Here is a 21,719-nt window from a genome sequence, read left to right on the forward strand (position 1 = left end):
ACATGACCCTGTGCACACACCTGCGCATGTCCCTGCACACGCACGTCCCTGAGCAACTCTCTGCGCACATCCCTGCTGCATCCGATCCCTACTGCAGCACCTCCTGCTGCATCCGATCCCTACTGCTCCCACCTACTGTTGCACGTCCTGATCTATTGATCTGCTGCTGTCTACTGTTGCATCCGATCCTTGTTGATCTATTGCTGTTTGCTGTTCTTATCTACTGCTATCTCTGTCTTTTGCTGGTTGCTGTTCTGATCTGTGGCTGCAAGGTACTTTCTTCTTTAGCATCGTTCTTATTTCTTCCTATCTATGGATAAAGACTCCCGTACAGAGGCCCCACGATGTAGTTTCGATGGCACCAACTACAATCTATGGGCCATTCACTTTCAAAGTTTTCTCAAGGGTCGTGGTTTGTGGGGACTGATTGATGGATCTGTTACTGTCCCTGCTTCCACCGATGCCGACAGAATGGCTAATTTGGAAATGAAAAATGGACGGATTATTACCTGGATTCTCGATTCGGTCGATCGATCAATAGCTGTTGGCCTCACGCCACATCGTACTGCTAAGGCTATGTGGGAGCATCTCCAAACTATGTATCAACAGAGTAATGCGGTTAGGTTTTACCGCCTGGAATAAGATCTGGTTCACCTTACTCAGAGTGAGAAAAGTATTCAAACTTTCTACTCTACAATGGTTACATTTTGGACAGAGATGGCTATGATGAATCCAGAATTCTTAAATGACTTTAAAATATTCCACGCAATGTGTGAGAGTGTGCAAGTTAGACAGTTTCATATGAAACTGCGTCCGGAATTTGAGCATTGCAGGGCTGCTCTCCTGAACAGTAGCCCAACTCCTTAAATGAATTCGGTTATTAATGATTTATTAGCCGAGGAACAACGACTGCAGATCCTTTCTCAGGGGATATCTCAGGGACCATCTGACCTGACACTTGCTGTATCGACCTCTGCACCAAACCGTGGTTCCACTCCTTTAACTTGTCACGGCTGTAACAAAGTGGGACATGTCGTCGCTCAGTGCAAAGATTGGTGCGCTTATTGTTGAAGGACTGGTCATGGTATTCAGGACTGCCGTTCATGTGCCTATGCATCCTCATTCGGCCGTGGACGTGGTGGTCGAGGTCGTGGCCATGGTCATGCTTTTTGCTACTTCTGCGACTACTTTTTTCGAGCCTTCTGTTAGTGATATTGCATCCACTGGTTCTGTTGAAGGTCTTTCCTCACCTTTGACTCCTGCAATGCTCCAGCATATCGTGCAGGCCCTTTTTGCGGCCGGTATGTTAGGTATAACTTCATCTTCTCCATGGTTTTTCGATTTCGGTGCTTCTAATCATATGACTGGTGATGTATCACATCTTCGCGATATTCATCCCTGCACTGGCAATCAGGCTATTTCTACTGCAGATGACACTAAACTACCCATTCAGTCCGTTGGTTCATTAACTTTCTCTCCTTCTGACCATCACCAGTTTACCCTTCGTGATGTGTTTCATGTCCCTAAACTCTCCTCAAATTTAATTTCTGTTGGTCAACTTACATCCAATAACTGCTTAGTCATATTTTTTTCCAAATTGTTGTTTTGTGTAGGATCTGGTAACAAGGAAGGTACTTGGGAAGGGTAGGCGGCATGGATGTTTGTACGTGCTGGACTTTCACTCATCCGTTACTCCAGCTCGTTGTTTCTTCTCTCCCTCTTCCTCGGATATTTGTTCGGCAAATAAACGCCTGGGTCATCCACATTCTAATCGTTTGATTCAGCTCTTTTCTTCTGGCATGTTAGGGAATATTTATCTTAATAAAAAGAATTTGGATTATTCTTGTTCTTCTTGTTGCATTTCAAAAAGTAAGTGTATTCCCTTTCCTCTAAGTACTACAAAATCATCATCTATGTTTGAACTAGTGCATACGGATGTCTGGGGCCCTTCCCCAATTATGTCTCTCTCTGGACTACGATTTATGTTATATTCATTGATGATTTCACCCATATACCTGAATTTACTTTCTGCACTCTAAATCAAGGTTTTTGAAAAATTCAAAATATTTCATTTTATGGTGGACACTCAATTTCGAGTAAAAATTCAAACTCTTCGTTCTGACTCAGGGGGAGAGTATCTCTCTACAAATTTTCGTGCATATCTTCAGGGTCATGAGATTACTCATCAGACTACCTGTTCTGATACTCCACAACAGAGCGGGGTGGCTGAATGAAAAAATTGCTATATTGTTGAAACTGCCAATACCTTAATGACAGCTATGAGTGTTCCTCGTTCCTTCTGGGCAGAAGCTATGTTGCATTCAGTCTACTTGATTAATCAGTTGCCAACCACAGTCCTGAATAGTAAATCTCCCTACTTTGTTCTCACCGGTTCACTTCCTATATATTCCATATTTCGTGTTTTTGGTTGTGTATGTTATGTTCATCTGGCATCACGTGAACGTAACAAACTTTCCCCAAAATCAGTCAAATGTATTGACTTGGGATTTGGAAAAACTCAAAAGGGTTTTCGTTGCTATGATCCGGTCTCTCGTCATGTACAGGTATCACGACATGTTGTTTTTCTTGAGCATATTGCCTTCCATTCATCTGTTCCTCCTTCGCCTACACTACTCTCCTGGTCTTACTATTTTTCTTGACATTCTGGTTGCCTCGAGTACACCTCCTTGTCCATTGCAGGTTTATTCACAACGACCACGTACAGATCCATCACCTACTACTCTCCTTACTGTACCCGTAATCGATCCAGATCCTATCTCGGTACGTTGTTCAACTCGTGTACATCGACAGCCTGATCGCTTGATATCCTCTATGTCTGCCATGAATACTACCCTGGATACTGTATCTATTCCTACTTCATACCATCAGGCAGCCAGTCATGATTGTTGGAAGAAGGATATGGCAGAAGAACTTGCAGCATTGGATGATAACTATACGTGGGACATTGTTACTCAACCTACTGACCAACAATTAATTGACAGTAAATGGATTTATTCTGTGAAGCTCAAGTCTGACGGATCATTGGATCGATACAAATCTCGGCTTGTTGCTCAGGGATACAAACAAGAACACGGAATTGATTATGATGAGACATTCGCTCCTGTGGTCAAGATGAAAACTGTTCGCACTCTTCTGGCAGTATCATCAGTTTGCTCTTGGCCACTCACTCAAATGGATGTGAAAAATGCTTTTCTTCATGGAGACTTCCAAGAAACAATATATTTGAAACCTTCTCCTGGATGTTTAATCCCTGCCAATAAAGTCTGTCGCCTGAAGAAAGTTATATACGGTCTCAAACAAGCCCCTCGGGCATGGTTCCAACGATTTCATGATGTTGTTACAGGAGCTGGCTTTACTCAAAGTGGTCATGATCCATCCTTATTCTTGCGTGCCACTGAGCATGGAATCGTCATTATTATCATATATGTTGATGACCTACTTCTGACTGGTAGCGATGATACTGACATCTTGGCATTAAGGAAGTTTTGAAGTCATCCTTCAAGATGAAGGACCTGGGACATCTGACATATTTTCTTGGACTTGAATTTTCGCGTTCTATCTGTGGAATCCTGATTAGCTAGCATAAATATACCAAGGATCTTCTCGCCTTGGCCTTATTAACGGATCAGAAGACAGTTCAGACTCCCTTGGAACTTAACGTTCAATATGGCCGTGACGATGGTGAACTCCTTGCGGATCCCACATTATACCACCGTTTGGTTGGGAGTTTGGTTTACTTAATAATGACTCGCCCTGATATTGTCTACGTAGTCCAAGTTGTCAGCCAATTTGTTTATGCTCCTCGGACTCTTCATATGACTGCAATATTGCGCATCTTACGGTACCTACGTGGAACTCTGAATCGATCTTTGTTCTTCTCCTCCACGGCTCCTCTGGACCTTCGTGCTTATTCAGATGCTGACTGGGCTGGTTGTACTCTCACATGCAAATCTACCACTGGCTACTGTGTTTTTCTCGGCACTTCTCTCATCTCTTGGAAGTATAAGAAGCAGGCCACTGTTTCCAAATCAAGCACGGAAGTCGAGTATAGAGCAATGTCAACTGCTTGTAGTGAGATTATTTGGTTACGTGGACTTCTTTCTGACTTGGGCGTTCATCTACAAGATCCTACTCCACTCCATGTAGATAATCTGAGTGTCATTCAGATTGCCTCTAATCCCGTTTTTCATGAACGGACAAAGCATATTGAAGTTGATTGTCACTTCATCCGTGAGAAGTTTCAGTCTCGACTCATTTCGCTACCACATGTCGCATCCCATGACCAGATTGCAGACATTCTCACGAAGTCCCTCATTTCTGCCCGACACTCATTTCTAGTTAGCAAACCATTACTTGTCGATGACCAGCATTAGTTTGAGGGGGGGATGTTAGACAGGCCACATGCCTTGTACAGTCGATTCTATAGATAGACGATGTATAAGTAGAAGATTTTGTATTTATCATTTTACCTTATATAGTCGTTGTAAAGTTCTATATATTCAACCCTTCAGGGTTGTCTCAAACACACAGAAAAGCAAAGGAGAATCATTTTCCTCAAAGCCTTCAATCGTTTTCTCTTTGTTTACAACTCAAAGTTAAGTCTCCTCCTATTGCTTTATTAAAAGAGGGAATAACAAGACAACTTGGGCCCATTAACATCTAGGCCCAATAACACTAAAACATATACACTAGATAGAACACTAAGCTAATTGGGCCTACACACAAGACCAACCCACATGTGCGTTTCTACAGATGTCATGTCCCCTCTAAAAATTGTTGGTTATCATTCCTGAGGATTGAAACAAGGATGGGTCATTATTGCAAAAGTCATTCTCAACGGGATGATTGGGCCCACTTCTATGAGCTTCATCATGAAGTAAAAATAATAAATAAAAAAATCAACTAGGTGAGATGGCGATTGAGGAATATTTTGTAGCGATGAGATAGACATGGGAGTTACACCACTATGAGCCCATTGTGCTTACTCCTGAGGATGTTAGGGACAAAAGAAACATTGTTGTGCTTACTCCTAAGGATGTTAGGGACAAAAGAAACATCGTTGTGCTTACTCTTGAGGATGTTGGGGACAGAAGAAACATTTTGCAGGATCTTTAAATTCCTTGTTGGCTTTCATCTTGATTTTGAGTTGCAAAGGGTGCAAGACCTCCAAAGGGGTTGCATTCCTTCTTGGGAGTCTGTTTAGAACTACATTACACTATGGGTAACATCATACTCAAATCTCTCCACTATCATGAATTATTGACCCAAGATATCGAAAGCGGTAATTTTGGGAACTTCTTGGCCAACAATCTTAACTAATTCCTTGTTTCCATTCATGTTGTTGCTAAAATTGCACTCCATATACTTTGTTTTAGTCTGATTAATTTTAAATCCTTTAGATTCTAAAACACCCCTCCATAAATCTAGCTGTGTTTTCACCCTCTCTCATCTTGTCAATCAAAACTATGTTGTCTGTAAACAACAAACACCATGGTTTCTCTTCTTGCAAATGCGTCGTTAATTTGTCCACTACCAATGCAGAAAGATACGAGCTTAATGTTGACACTAATCAGGAACTCACTTCTCTCCACTAGTAGTCCTCCTCACATTTTTTATTGCTCCCTCATACATATCCTTGATCACCTTTTATCATGTCAATATATCCTATTGAAACTCCTTTCCCGACACCCACCTGATTAACTCTTTAGGTACCGTAACATAAGCTTTCTTGAAGTCAATAAAGACCATGTGGAGATCCTTCTTGCTCTCCCTATATTTTTCCATCAAATTTTTATGTTGGAAAATAGCTTTAATGGTAGACCTCCCTGGCATGCAACCAAACTGATTTTCTGATACATTCATTTCATGCCTTGATGTTTTTCAATCACTCTTTCCCAAAGTTTCATAGTTTGGCTCTTTAGTTCAATCCCACGATAGTGCAACTCTGTATGTCTCCTTCATCCTTATAAATAGGTACCACAGTACATTTCCTCCATTCGTCTGGCATTTTTTATTTTTATTTTTATTTTTATCTTACAATCTTATTGAACAACTTTGTCAACCAAAATAACCCAATAACTCCCATACACTTCCAAACCCCTATTGGTATACCATCTAGTCTGACGGCCTTTCTTGTTTTCATCTTTCTCAAAGCTTCTTTCACTTATGATATTCTAATCCTACGAAAGTATATATGGACTTTGGCATCATTTGAGTTTATGGTTCCTTCTATCCCTATGATGTCAGAATGATTGTCATTTAACAAGTGTTCTGAAATTAGCTTCCCCACTTTTCATTGATCTCATTATCCCAGGGCCAATACCGTTTGGCTGTCGCTCTTAATGCATCTTACATGATTTCGGTTATTTTTTCTATGGTTCTTTCTTTTGGATGGTAAGAATTTCCTTGATATTTTATTTACCTTGGTCTTATAAACATCATGAAACATGCTTTTAATAGTTTTTATGTTCTCATGCTTTGACAGTGGAGTTGTTATAGCTGAAGGCATTTTGGACAATGATCATCATTTTGAAAAGAAAGGTATTTTCCAGTAGCTTATATCCCAATTTCTACAATATAATGAATTTTTTTACTACACATTTTGACCTATTGTGCAAATCAAGTTGATATCAAGGACTTGATTCAAATGAGATTGTGTTTGATACAAATCAAGAAAGCATATTTCATGACTTGTAAAATGGTGGCATGTCGTAACATTTTTTTCTCGACTGGAGTACAAAATTCGTTGATTCATCATGAAACCAACATTTAGTATCTGTTCTTGTAGCTGCTAAAACTTCTACGCTGTTGTTAGTGTTTGTATGAAGGACGGTTCCTCTAGAACATTATTGATAATGCAGGTTGGATCATTTGGTCAGTGTTCAAAATATCGTTGATAATATCAATATTATCAGCCAATATTTTCTGTATCGCAGGTTAGCAATACAATACTGGGTGAAACACAAAATTTATTTCTATCGTGAGATAATATCCATGTGATTGTGGATATCATGTGATACATAAAATATCACAAGATATTGGCACCAATCCTTTAGTATAAATAAATAAAAGTGTCAGCGATAATATTGATATTATTGTTGATATTGACGCTAGGTGCCTAAATAAATAAGAAAAAAGGAGAAACTCCAATGATTGAAAAAAAAAAAACCTTCCTTTTTTTCTTTTTCTTTTTTTTTTTTTGGGGGGGGGGGGGGCTTCCTAGGGATATTTCAATGACTCATGAGTTGTTTCAAATCAAATCTCGAATTTGGGGAGAAATAACAACTTGAGAGCTGAAATGGGCTGAAACTCCAAGGTGAGAAAAACATGCGGAAAATGCAATTTATTTACAAGTTAGTGTGGATTGTAATATCAATCCATGTTGTTGCATGATTCTCATGGATTGACATAGATTTGAGTCGAAAAAATTGCACTGCTTTAGTTCTATAACATGGTTTAGGCCTTTATAAAATGGAAACCAATTATATATAGTTGTTTTTCTGTAATATTTTGTGTCCTAAGTGTATTCATGTATTTTAACATCTCCTGAAGTTTCACTGAAAATTCTACCTTTTACCAATGTTTCCCTCAAGAAAAGATACATTCCCTGGTATCTGCGATATTATCGATGATATCCATATCTGTTTCCATATCCCAAGCGTGCGATACATGTAACCATAATGATGCTCAGAACCTCGCATTTGGTAGTCTTAGTCATAATTATCCAAAAATATTTTGCTGGTGCCAGTTTTGGATGCACTGTCTACCGCTCTGAGTGAAATATACTATTCTTAATGCTCTAGTTTGAAACACTTTTATTGCAACAATATTGATTATTTACAAAAAAAGGACATTTCACTAATGTTAATTCGATACAAGATCATGTACTTCAAAATAGATTTATATAATATTAGTTAGTTCTTTACTCCTTTATAAAATAATATTTAGTTTTTTGATAACAAATATCCAAATAAGAATGTTTTCTGATGTGTGAATCTTAAATATTCATGGAAGCCAATATTTGATAAATATTCTTTGACGTATGGTAAAGTGCACCTGTCTGGTGCACTGTGCAGATTGAAACCTATTATGTGCTCCCACATAAATCAGAAGCTACTCAACCTTCTGATGATGTGGGCCATTCATCCAAACCAGACCAAAAATTACACGAATGGGACAGGCTTTGCTGTCTGATTGTGGACTTGTTCCCTCAGGATGTGGACTGTTGGAGGCCTTCTTCACCATCCATTTGCTGGTGATCAATCAGACCAACAAGAATGTCATGATTAGTGAGATTTTTGGGTGTGGCTCATCCACAGTGGAGCCTTCAAATGAACAGCCAGACCACAGGAATGTTGTTCCATGCCTTCAGTTTTATGCGTGCACGTGAGAAGTAGTATGCGTCCAGTGCACTTTTTTTTTTTTTTGAAGGGAAACAATATTAAAGCAAAAGGAGCAAAACAAGAGGAAAAAAAAAATGGGGGAGAGGATGGTGACAGATCATCCAACTCCCAAAACACAAGGACTAAAATAAAATAATCCACATATTCAAAATGTCATCTCTATTACATCTCACAAATGGATTGGTCCCTACAGCCCAAGAAATGACTCTACCCTCGGCCTTTGGAAAAACCACCTCCTGATCCTTGGACTTGTTCTTGAAAGTATGGTTGTTGCATTCCTTCTGAGCAACAATGGACCTTCTAGCAAGGAAAGCCTCCACGTAGTCTGCTGGCATCTTGTAGTAGGAACGAGAAGATTGTATAGGGATTGCAATGAACCTTCCAACATGTGCTAGAATAAGAGCTAAGCAGCCACCATAATCCTCTGCCAATAAGGAGTTCCCTAACCAACAATCTAGGCCAAAATGGCTGAATTGGCCATTGCCTCATCGCCCGCCCAAATATCGATTTTGTTCTGGATTGAAACCCTTTTTCAGCTTGATCTTCAACTTTGCATTACAGATTTCCTCCAATGTCTCAGCTTACCGTCAACTTCAATCACTTCCCCTACATAGGAGCAGTGTTTTAAATATTGACAATATCGGCCGATATATCCCACTTGTGCGATACGAAATGCACAGGTAGTGCCGATATATCCCACCTATTCGATCTGGTGAGCATTTTCGATTTTCGATCCATTTTTTTTTTTTTGGCTATAAATCACGTTAAATCAATGTTAAATGGTTACAAATCTATGGTTCTTCGTGTTTTCCATGAAAAATCATGAATTTGGAGCTTCAATTTCGAGATTTGGGGGAGATGGGGCAAGTTGCGGAAAATCAGGAAAAATTGAAATTTCTCAATTTCTTGCAAATCAATCGCAATCTTTGTATCCAAACACAAAATCAAATATGTATGTAACCTAATCTAGTGACTCTTCTTTTGCTTTTGAATTGCTTGTGTTTCCATACATGTCTTCTTACGTTTATAATTTATATGAATAGACTTAAAATATACTTGCATCAGTTCAGTTGGACAGTGCATGTATCAGGACCCCATACAAAGGAAACCCCTATTATATGCACTTTTTTTTTTTGGTAATGTTTTGATTTCTAAGTTTATTAATGTCTTTTTCAACAATCCTTAAAGTTTCCTTGAAAAATTTGACCAATTTCCCAATTTTCCCATGTTTCCCAACAACAATGATACATTATGCGATACCACCGATATATCCCATGTGATAACTGATATGTAACCGTAACCCAAGGGTGCGATACATTACACGATAACGATATTTAAAACATTGCATAGGAGGTGATCAAGGTCAAAACCTCCTTGAACTTGAACTCAAGACTCAAGAGGTATCCCCCATATTGGAACCCAAAAGGAACATAACCCCATTGATGTCCATTCCTCCCAATTGTCGATTGCTTTGCTCGGACCATCCTTTACACCCTTCGCACTATCATATGGGATACGAGGCACGCCATTGAAGAATTTAGCCAGCTGACAGATAGTTGTTGGGAAGCGCGGAAGGTGAGCCCTCAAGATCTGACGGTCTACATGAGTTTTGGAACCCTCACAAAGCAGAAGATTGACGCTCCAACGGCCCGCCTATTTACTACTAGAGCAGATGGATCTATTCACACCTCTGATCCTACGGTATTAGTGGCCCCGGATCGTCCCAAGGACAAGCCAAAATGGACGGACTACTGTGCACACTATATCTCTCTCCGTATACTCTCGGTATTTCTTAGGGTCTGTTTGGGCAGTGGGATCAGAAGGGATTAGGTGGGATGGGATTTAAAAAATATAATTATTACCCATGGCAGGGATTTTCCCCTATTGCCATGGGATAGGATTAATGCCCTGCTTTGTTGATAATATGGTGGTACATTGAATGGATATACCCACCATCATTTGAAATTATTGAGAATAACACGTGTAATATCTAAACTGTTCATTTGTTTTGTAACCTCATTTTATAGAATGGGCCTAAAAATGAGGTAGATCCAAAACTTCTGTGGCCCCAAAGAAGTTTTCAACGGTAAGTATTCAATCCCCGTTGTTTTCTATGGTGGGGTCCACTTGAGCATTTGATTTACCTGATTTTTTGGCCCATGCTCTAAAATAATCTCAATAAATAGGTGGACGGTGTGGATATAGCCCACACATCATGGTGGGACCTACAACAACTTTCTAACATTGAGTGAAATTGACACAGGACCCAATGCAATTCTATTTAATGTAATTCCAAGCTTTTCTATTCTTCCCAAACGTGGAGTGGAATTGGCAAGGACCAGATGAATCCCATCCCACCTAATCCCTTCTAATCCCACCGCCCAAACAGACCCTTAGGATGTTCGTAACGAGAGAGAGTCTCATCCATTTTATAGGAAGGCATGAGAGTTTGGATGAGACCATATCATCTGGTCTTATCCCTATCTCCTATCATAAATCAAATTCAAAGTTGAATTTGAAATATAACAAAAAAGGAAAAGGCCGGAAGAAGCCTAAACTTATGGGACCCACCCACTAGTGATTGCTCACAAGTGGGTCCCACCGGCCTAGGTCCAACATCTCCCACTCAATCACATTGTGGGATAGGCACCAAAATTTGTCCATCTAACTCGCCTAATAACAATAAAAAACCAAACATGGTGATCAAAAGAATCAGAGGTGTGGGACCAATTGAATCACTATAATCTTTTCACAGGTGCTTAAGTATTAAGTGACCACCTAACTAGTACTCAATAACTTAAGCTTCGCAATGCCTGTCCTAGTTCGCATGACCACATTGGACGAAGTTAACTCCCGATCTGGAGTACTCGGCCAACATACGCACTTATCCAACTCATCGACTTATTCTGAAAACTTGATTTTTCACAAACTCCGACTGAAACCAATTTAAAGCAATACTTATATATATGCTTTTTAAGAAAAATATTGTTTGCAAAAGTCTAATAAAAACAACTCGATACTGTCGGTGGATAAGTCTTCAAGTGCGTATTTATAGTTCTAGAAACTGGGTGTAGCTGTCACGGGATCTTCCCCACGCAAATGTGTAATTTGGAATTAATCAAGCTGCTTTCATAGCGTAACTGAGTCTGGCCAATCAAGGACCTTTTGTCATAGTACACTAAAGTAGTGACACTCAATTTCATCCTCATATACACAAGAGGAGGGTAGCTAAGGACACAAAGAGTCACCTACGGGACTGGCTACTCGCACGCTGCAATGATTAGATCGAATCAAAGCAATCTGTAGGTAAAAGGTCCCAACACGTGGTTACAATCCACGTCGTAAAGTAGACAATACTAGGTGTATGTCAGGTCTACAATACGCAGGTTATTCTATATGAGGTACGACTCATCTCATAACCTCATAACTTGGCTTTAAATTCAGGCCATAACATTGATCGCATGAAAAAAGAATGGTGCGATTATGTTATTCGACTTTATTAGTCTCATCTTCAATTTTAAAAGATTGTAGGCGGATACGACTCACTTATATCCTCATCCTTTATTATTCAAAATAAAGAGAATTTCATACCTCAATGTATAAACATAGCCCCAAATGTACCTCTCTTGTACATTTAAGGTTGGTCAACCCGTGCGAGTGGGTGATCGGCCTGCCGACAAAAAATAGAAATCTTACATGATCTCAAGGTAAATGCTGATGATCTTCTTACCTAGTTTATGTTAGTATTCAATACTGAATAAATGGAATGTGTTATTCATTAATGAAAGATCAAAGGTATTACAAAACAAGTACATCACTCAAGCGTTCCTCAATCCCATCTGCCTGACATGAACCTGAAATAGATCTCTAGCTATAGGTTTCGTCATGGGATTAGCGATCATCTCCTTGGTAGGAATGTAGCTGAGGGTGACCTTCTTATCTCTCACTTGATCACGGACGTAATGATACTTGATCTCAATGTGCTTAGATTTTTGGTGGTGTTTAGGGTCCTTTACCAAGTCAATGGCAGAAGTATTGTCTGTCTTCAGCGATATAGGCTGATGAACACTCGGTACAACACCCAGACTCAATAGAAATCTGCAAACCCATACACACTCCTGAACTGCAGCACAACATGCGATGTACTCGGCCTCCATAGATGAAAGAGTTGTGGATGTCTGTTTCTTACTCGACCATGAGATAGCTCCTCCTCCGAGTAAGAATACATATCCTGAAGTAGACTTTCCCTCTTTGGCGTCATTACCCTAAGCAGCATCAGAATATCCTTTGAGCTCGAGGCTTGTGCCTTCATAACACAATATTAGGTCTTTTGTTCCTCTGAGATAGCGGAATATACGTTTGACGGCTTGCCAATGAGACTGTCATGGGTTACTCTGATAACGGCTGACTATGCCAACTGTATAGCTAATATCCGGTCTGGTGCAAAGCATAGCATACATTAAGCTCCCTACTGCGCTTGCATAAGGTATTGAGGACATAGCCAATTTCTCGGCTTCAGTCTGGGGACACGATTTTTTGTCTAGCTTGGTAGCTTTATCCATAGGGGTTTCAACAACTTTTGAATTTTCCATCCTAAACCGCTCTAAGATCTTTTGTATATAGGTTGCTTGAGACAAGCCTAAAAATTTCTTAGAGTGATCCCTGATGATCTTTACCCCAAGAATAAAGTTGGCTTCACCGAGGTCTTTCATCTCAAAGTTCGAGAATAGCCAATCTTTAGTCAATATCAACAATTGCATGTCATTACCAGTTAACAGGATATCGTCTACATATAGAGATATTATCAGAAAAGATCTTCCAGACCGTTTTAAGTATACACAATGATCTTCTTCACTCATCGTGAATCCAAAAGTGGTGATGGCCAAGTGAAACCTTATGTACTACTGTCTTGAAGATTGCTTCAGCCCATAGATAGATTTCAACAATTTGCAGACTTTCTTTGGATGCATTTTGTCCACATAACCCATGGGCTATTGTATGTATATTTCTTCATCTAAGTCACCATTTAAGAATGTGGTCTTTACATCCATCTGATATAACTTTAAGTTTAAACTTGCGACAATGGACAAGATCATGCGGATTGAGGAGAACTTTGTAACAGGTGAAAAGGTCTCCTCGTAATCAATGCCTTCTTTTTGTGTAAAACCTTTAGCAACTAATCGTGCTTTATACTTGTCCACTGTACCATCTGCCTTTCTTTTGATCTTTAGTACCCATTTGTTACCTATCGCTTTGCGATTAGAAGGCAGATCAACAAGTTCCCACACTTTATTCTTTTTCATGGAAGCGATCTCTTCGTCCATAGCATTCACCCAATCGGCTGAGTTAGAAGATAATAATGCATCCTGATACGAATCAGGTTCATCATCATCAACTGCGACGCAAGAGAATGTTTGCCCCTCAATATCGAAGTATCTTCGGGGAATCATTCCTCTTTCGCTTCGACGTAACTCGGGAGCCTGCTGAGATGTCCTCCCACTGTCCTGACGAACTATAGAAGCATCATCATCTTGAGAAGCAGAACTCCCACTCTCCTGAGATACATCGGGTATTTCAAAAAGTTCTATTGGAACCTTTTGCTTCATTCGACTTGGGTATTTATCTTCAATGAAGGTCACGTCCTGGGATTCTATCTCAATCCATCGTACATGGTCCTCATAAACTAGAACGTATCCCTTTGAATGCATAGGGTACCTTATGAACACGCATTCAATAGTTTTACTATCAAGTTTACCTCTATGCGGAGTAGGTAACAAAACATATCTCAAAGATCCCCAAGGGCGTAGGATGGCTAGAGAAGGAATCCTCCCAGACCACATCCCATATGGAGTCTTAGGAATGGATTTGGATGGGACTCTATTAAGGACGTAGACAGCTGTTAACAGTGCGTCTCCCCAGAATGTGGTAGAGAGATTGGCTTGTGCCATCATCGATCTAACCATGTCCAACAGTGTCCTATTCCTTCTCTCTGCAACACCATTTTGTTGTGGAGTGTAAGCCATTGTGTACTGCCGAACAATTTCAATGTTTTCACAATATGATTTAAACGTTTCAGATGTATACTCGCCACCTCTATCAGATTGAAGGATTTTAATCTTTTTCTCAAACTGATTTTCCACCTCAGCTTTATATTTAAGGAAATAATCAAAAGCCTCAGATTTGTGTTAGATGAGATACACATATCCATAGCGCGAGTAATCGTCAATGAAAGTGACAAAATATTGACATCCGTTTCTAGCATGTACATTAAAGGGTCCACAGATATCTGAATGGATTACCTCTAGTGTGCCCTTGGACCTAGCCGCTTTGGGAAATGGTTTCTTCGAAGTCTTCCCGGACACACAATGTTCACAAAATGGCAAATCAACTTTGGATAAGGAGTCTAACAGACCAGAATGTATTAGTCTTGTCATACGATCCTTTCCTATGTGACCTAACCTCGTGTGCCATTTTTGAGATTCAGATACTACAGTTTCATTTGACATAGCAGATAAAGCAAGATGAGCATTATCACAATTTATGTCCAGAATAAATAAATCTGAAATTAAATTTCCCCATGCAAAGATGAAGTTATTCAGTCTTAAAGAAACTCGTCCCGGAAAATCGAATATCAAAACCATCAAATAATAACCTAGAAACAGAAATTAAATTCCGACACATCCCCGGTGCATAAAGAGTATCACGGAGGATTATTGTTCGCCCTATGCGCGTACGGAGATGGAAAACGTCAATCCCTAGTACGTCTTCAATAGCGTTATTGCCCATGTACAACTTGTAACTTCCCTTGGCTACAGGCCGGAATTCCTCGAGTCCTCGATGACTCTGTGTCACGTGCTTTGTTGCGCTTGAATCCAAAATCCACTCGTTAGATATAGTATCAACGTAAAGGATTTCAGAACGAAAGCCTACATACAAAGTATCTAGTGACTTAGGAATTACTGTCTTTTTATAGGCACATTGCCGAGCATAATGGCCAGAATATCCGCAGACGAAGCAGACTATATTTGTCTTTTTCTGCTTCTTCTTTCCATTCCCCTTCTTGAGATTTGGAGGAGGTGTTGTGAACTTCTGTTCTTGGTTATTCTTTTTCGCCTTCTTGCGAGCTTTGAACCGTTTCTTGTTAGCTTTCCGCTTATGGGTCTCTGCTACAAAAGCCTCGGCCGAACCTGGCTGAATTGCATTCATTTCAACTTCACGTACCAAGTGGCCACAAAAGTCTCTGAACGTAGTGATGGAATCAGTATGATTTAGAATTCTTTTGATTTGGGCCCAAGATTCAGGCAAGGAACGGTGCATGGCTATAATCTTTTGATTTTCAGTCAATTTACACCCAACATTCCTAAGGGCACCTATCATTTACTCCATCTTACGGATATGATCTTTGATGGGGTAGCCGACGGGCATCCTATGCTCCTGGAATTCTAATTCCATTGCTCGAACTCTCGCATTTGACTTTTGCGCATAGGCATTTGTCAGTGCTTCCCAGATTCCCTTAGCGGTTTCATGCACTTCATACGTAGGTATGAGTTCTTTGTGCATAGTGCTAAGAAGGACATTACGAGCTGAACGATTCTGTTTTTGCCACTTATTGTAGCGAGTAATCGCAACCCTATGTTCTTGTAAATTCCCATTTTCAGCCAATATGGGTTTTTCTTGAACTTCATCGAGTGTGTGCGATATGTTGTCCTCGTCCAGAAGGCATCGCACCACGCGGGACTAGTCTTCGTAGTTGTTACCGTCGAAATGTTGTCCTTTCAGTTGTTCAGCGATTAACGTTTTGGTGGCCATCTTTACATTGCATAAGTATCACTACTTAGCTATGATCTAAGGTATTGACACTAATTATCAGCATTTCTATGTGTTATATAAATTTCCAGAGTATAAAAGTAGTCAATACATCTTAACGAGATCTGAAAGTCCACATACCCGAATGGGCGGTGTAGAACAATCAAGTTCTATTTTTAAGATGGAGTTGATGCTTTTATAAAATTACAATTGTATAACGTGCAACCTTCCATTACTTGGTTGCATGCATCATTTGGTGGAGGAGAATAAACTCCCACTCAGGTTATGCACAACCTTTATTTTTAGGGAGGATTCTAGCACTAAGTTTTTTTTTATTCCAATGAAAAAATGACTAAGATTTGATCACATCAGGCCTAATTATATCACACATTTAAACATCATCATCATAAAAAAATAGAAAGTGCTTAAATATGAAAAGAGTTCAATCTTCACTAGTGATCATTTCCATTAGAGATGGATCTGATCATCACCGTTAATGACCATTGTTGATGATGGATCCTTTCATCAACATTGATCCTCATGGTTGATGATCATTTCGATCACTAATGATCTCTTGATCAACAGTGAAGAAAAAGTTATAAAGGAAACAACATTCATATGCATATATATATGTACATGTCAAAAAAAATATATACATATTACTTGCAAGAAAGCTGTAGGGTTTTGGGTTACTCCAAGTGGGCAACTAGAACATAGTTCAGTGATCTAACAGCTGATATTATGGGCCCCACTTTGTATATCTCATATGCCAATAATCAAGTTGATGTGATATTAATAGGATTATTCAATGTGGGAAATATTTATTTTAGGGGCAATCCATAATGAGATTAACAATCTCAACGGTTTAGATCATTGAAAAATGGGCCCACTTGGTCAAAACTGAAATTTGAGCAGTATACCAATTCATGGGCCCATCATATCACAGGCATGCATGCATTCATTACACAGTACTTCACTTGTGCATCATTATGTATTTATCATATGTGCATCATCATTATCAGATGAGCGGCCCTTATCCCATGTACATGTGCCACATTGCTACAGGCGACATGGAAATCAGATTGCGTGCTTAGTAAACTCCTTTGAGCCAACCTCAAAAGTATGTGGTTTATCCATGCCGTGCATCTGTGTGGCCCACTTGATAATTATATTTGTCATAAATTCAAGCTCACCCGATGGATGGATGGTTTGGATACAACACATACCTCGTGATAAGACCTATATGTGTTGCTGACGTCCTAGCTCTCCATATGGATGGACGGTTTGGATACAACACATACCTAGCCATCAGACGCACATGAATTGCTGACGTCAATTTAAAAGCTATATAGCTATGCATTGAGAAGACTTCTTATAGCACATGGATACAACACATGAATATCTTACACCATGAACATCTTGCATGCGTTGAGAAGACTTCTTATAGCACATGGAGACAACACATGAATTGCCAACGCACATGGATACAACACATGAACATCTTATACCATGTTCATACACATATGATGTACATCAGCCAATCTGCTCCCACGTGTGCAACAACTATGGCAAGATTTACACTAGCCAATTTGATCTCCACGTGTACAGCTGCTATAGCATGATGTACATCATCCAATCTGACCCTGTATAGCAGCTATGTGTGATGAGATACAGATGAGATGAGCACATATCATGACATACGTAACTAGCAACTATACAGATGAGATACGTCACCAGGTTTTATAAGTGGGTTCCACCGTTAATCTAAACAGGGATGCTTTTGGCCCTCTGTGAATTCCTTTGAACCGTCCATTTTGTACACATGGTAGTCGTATGGTGACGGGTTTAATCTAGCATCTATGTTGTTATGGGGAATAGTCTAATCATCATTGGGATGATTAACAGTCATTGAACACTTTTTACTGTGGTGTGGTCCACCAGATGAGTGGATCTGCCTCATTTTTAACTCCATATCATGACATGATACCAAGAAAATAAAGATTTGAGTGGATCCTCGAGAAGGCATCATTAGTAACCCCACCTATCCAACCCAAATTCAGCAGAATCTTTCCACGGACTACCAGGAATATGTTGTTACGTTAATGGGTTTTATCCCATTTTCTCTGTTCCAAATGTGGGTCGTCCACTTCAAAGATCCACCTAAAATTCGGGCCCATGGCCTAACATTATTCTACAAAAATAATGAAGGGAGTGGATTTATCGACAGCTCATCATGGTGGATCGCACCTTGACCTTCTCAATCGAACCGCTTCCGCACGTTGTAACAACGCACGATTTTCTCGCTCTCTGGAGAACTTCCATCGAAATTCTCTCATCCAGGGAGAATCCGACTCCAACACAAGTCCTCGGGAATGTTTGCGGAGTTTATGAGAACATGGGGGGTCATGATGTAGTCGGTAAGTACAATGCATGAATACAATGTAAATACACAAAATGCATGTACTTTTAAGCACCACTGAGATGGATCTTAAATTTCAATTTTACATGTGCACATACTGATCCGATACCATTCGAAAGCCATGGATTTTAATCCAAAAAGAAAGGATGGGCCACTTACCTTTTTAGATGAAAATAATCGGAGATCCGCCGTTGAATGCTCTGATACCACTGTTGGGAAGCGCGGAAGGTGAGCCCTCAAGATCTGACGGTCTACACGAGTTTTGGAACCCTCACAAAGCAGAAGATTGACGCTCCAACGGCCCGCCTATCTACTATTGGAGCAGATGGATCTATTCACACCTCTGATCCTACGGAATAAGTGGCCTCAGATCGCGATATATGGATTAGATCGTCCCAAGGACAAACCAAAATGGATAGACTACTGTGCACACTATATCTCTCTCCGTATACTCTCGGTATTTCTTAGGATGTTCATAACGAGAGAGAGAGTCTCATCCATTTTATAGGAAGGCATGAGAGTTTGGATGAGACCATATCATCCGGTCTTATCCCTATCTCCTATCACAAATCAAATTCAAAGTTGAATTTGAAATATAATAGAAAAGGAAAAGGCCGGAAGAAGCCTAAACTTATGGGACCCACCCACTAGTGATTGCTCACAGGTGGGCCCCACCGGCCTAGGTCCAACAATAGTTCCCCTTCCAATGACCCCCATTTGAATACCAACCATTTCAGCATCTCTATAGTGGAAGCTCCTTCTGTAACAGAAACCACCAAAGAGCCACCCAGGTGCTTGCGCCAGTCCGCCAATGCAATTGTTTCCACGTTAACCTCTATGCAACTATTTACTTCTACCTCCCAAGCATTGTTTAGAGTATCTCCGATATGACGAAATATCCCCGTTATTATCTATATCTCCAGCTTAGCGATACCAATAACACTGGTAGCGATACCGACGACAATGGTAATATATATATATATATATATATATCCAGGTATCGGCGATATATCGCTGAGTATCACCAATGCATCACCAATACTTTCGATTGTGAAAATTCCAGGTCTCTTATATCGCCAATTTATCAATCTCATTTATGTATCGCCAATATTCTTTTCTGTGTTAGTTCCAAGTGTTGCTTGTATCGCCTGTGTATCGGTGATATTTCAATAATATCACCGATATATCAATATTGCCAAAAAATTGTTTATTGAAAAAAAATTTCATTTCAAATTTTTTTATGGGTGCATGGTTGTATAAAGAAATGCATGTTTGTATCTATATATATGTATACATGCATGGATAGATGGATGGATCATGGATGGATGGATGGATGTATGTATGTATGGATAGATGGCTGGTTGGATGGATGTGTATATATGCATGCGCGCGCGCACGTGTGTGCACAGATGGATGGATGGTTGGATCAGGCATGCGTATGTATGTATGTGCGTGCATGCATGGATGGATGGGTGGATCCACCATTTTCCCCATGTTTCCCCAAGGTTTCCCTAAGTCAATGATACATGCTTTTAGACTCCGTTAAAGGGAAACTTATTATTTGATTCCTAAATATTCAAATATGCATTTTTTTCCCCTCTATTATTTGATTCTTAAATATGCAAATATGTGTATTTTAGTGTCTTCTAAAGTTTCACTGAAGAATTCCACCGTTTTCCCCATGTTTCCCCACATTTCTGGGAATCGGTGATATTATCGGTGATAGCGATATTGTTTCTGTATCTCTAGCCAGCGAAACTTGTAGCGATACCGATACTTCGAACACTGCTCCCAAGCCACCCTCGATGATTGATAGCTGCAACCTGCAATGGCATCGTGGCTTCATAGGCAACCTTAAGACACTTCATGACTGTAAAGTGCACCTCTGCCACTAGTTCTTCAAACTCACTTCTTGATAAGCTCCTGCTCCCAAATGGTTGTTGGGTCTTCTTCCATGAATCAGCATGAAGATCTTGTCTCCCCTTAGTGGGAGAATGGTTTTGCAAAGGGTTTTAGAAAGCTGCTGGGCCATATTTAGCAAATGGACCTTCAGGCGATTCCATGCGAGCCATCTGCCATCTAAGTCAGAAACAGTGTTATTGGATTCCTTGGACAAGTCAAAACACACAAAAGGAAAACCCTAGATCTCCACTGAATCTATACAGAGGTTTATCACTACCTCAGTAAAGCTACCATACCTACCCAACAACCAGCAGAGGTCCACTTCTCTCCATCCTTCCTGGAAGTGCTCGACAAAGGGATGACATTCCAACTGCAACAAGTTGCTCATGTTTCTTGCAGTCTCCAGTTGCTTATTCCGGCTCTTTACAGGATCCAAATACCTTCTTCCATCTTGAGAACGTTTCCTCAAAACCATATGAGAATGCTCAATCCTCCCAATCCAATTGTCATGTAGTTCACATGTTAGATGCCTCATATTGAAAATTATTGTATAGTCACTGAAAGGTAATATGATATGAAGCACGATGCATTTTGTATACTTCCTAATTTGTCCAAACTGCACAGTTTTTACAAGGAATGGCTTTTTGAACAATGGTGATTGCAGATTATATTACTCTCACTGTCTTTCCAAAAATAAATAAATTATAGAACTCTCACTGTGATCATTGACATGGAGGTATAAGATTATTTTGTGTCCTGGTACCTGTCTATATCTCCAAAACTGGCCATTCTCTTCAGAGAGAACTCATTAGTTGGTGATTTTTTTCTTTTTCAAATTTAAAAAGACACGTTTGCTTCTTAGTTTCACTCTCCTGATCAAGTGCAGTTCTCAATTTGGACTCGCACTCCTTGCTTCCCAGCCATTTATACTCGCCAACTTTGTGAAACAGACAGTTCTCCACTTCTGCAGTGGAATCTGTCCTGCTTTGTTTCACGCTTTGTGCAACTATATTTGTCTTTTCTTTTATTTCCCTTTTCTTTTCAGACTAAGGTGGCCAGCACCGGAGAAACTATAGTTTTCTTCATTCAATAGTTCATGCACTCTGGTATTGTTCAAACAAATTATTCAAAACTGATAGACACTGTTCTTAAATGAACCTTTTGGGGAT

General features: G+C 39.9%; 1 protein-coding gene across 3 annotated transcripts in view; it reads left to right on the forward strand.

The window, feature by feature from the left end:
* Nucleotides 1–21,719, forward strand: part of LOC131251624 (sodium/hydrogen exchanger 8-like) — a 116,027-nt gene that overhangs the window by 49,802 nt on the left and 44,506 nt on the right. For all 3 annotated transcript variants that reach the window (XM_058252460.1, XM_058252462.1, XM_058252461.1), the window contains one exon: nt 6,506–6,561. In XM_058252460.1, the coding sequence (XP_058108443.1) occupies nt 6,506–6,561 (56 nt within the window). The remainder of the gene's footprint in view (nt 1–6,505; nt 6,562–21,719) is intronic.

Source organism: Magnolia sinica, chromosome 7 (genome assembly GCF_029962835.1).
Source record: "Magnolia sinica isolate HGM2019 chromosome 7, MsV1, whole genome shotgun sequence".
Lineage (NCBI taxonomy): Eukaryota > Viridiplantae > Streptophyta > Magnoliopsida > Magnoliales > Magnoliaceae > Magnolia > Magnolia sinica.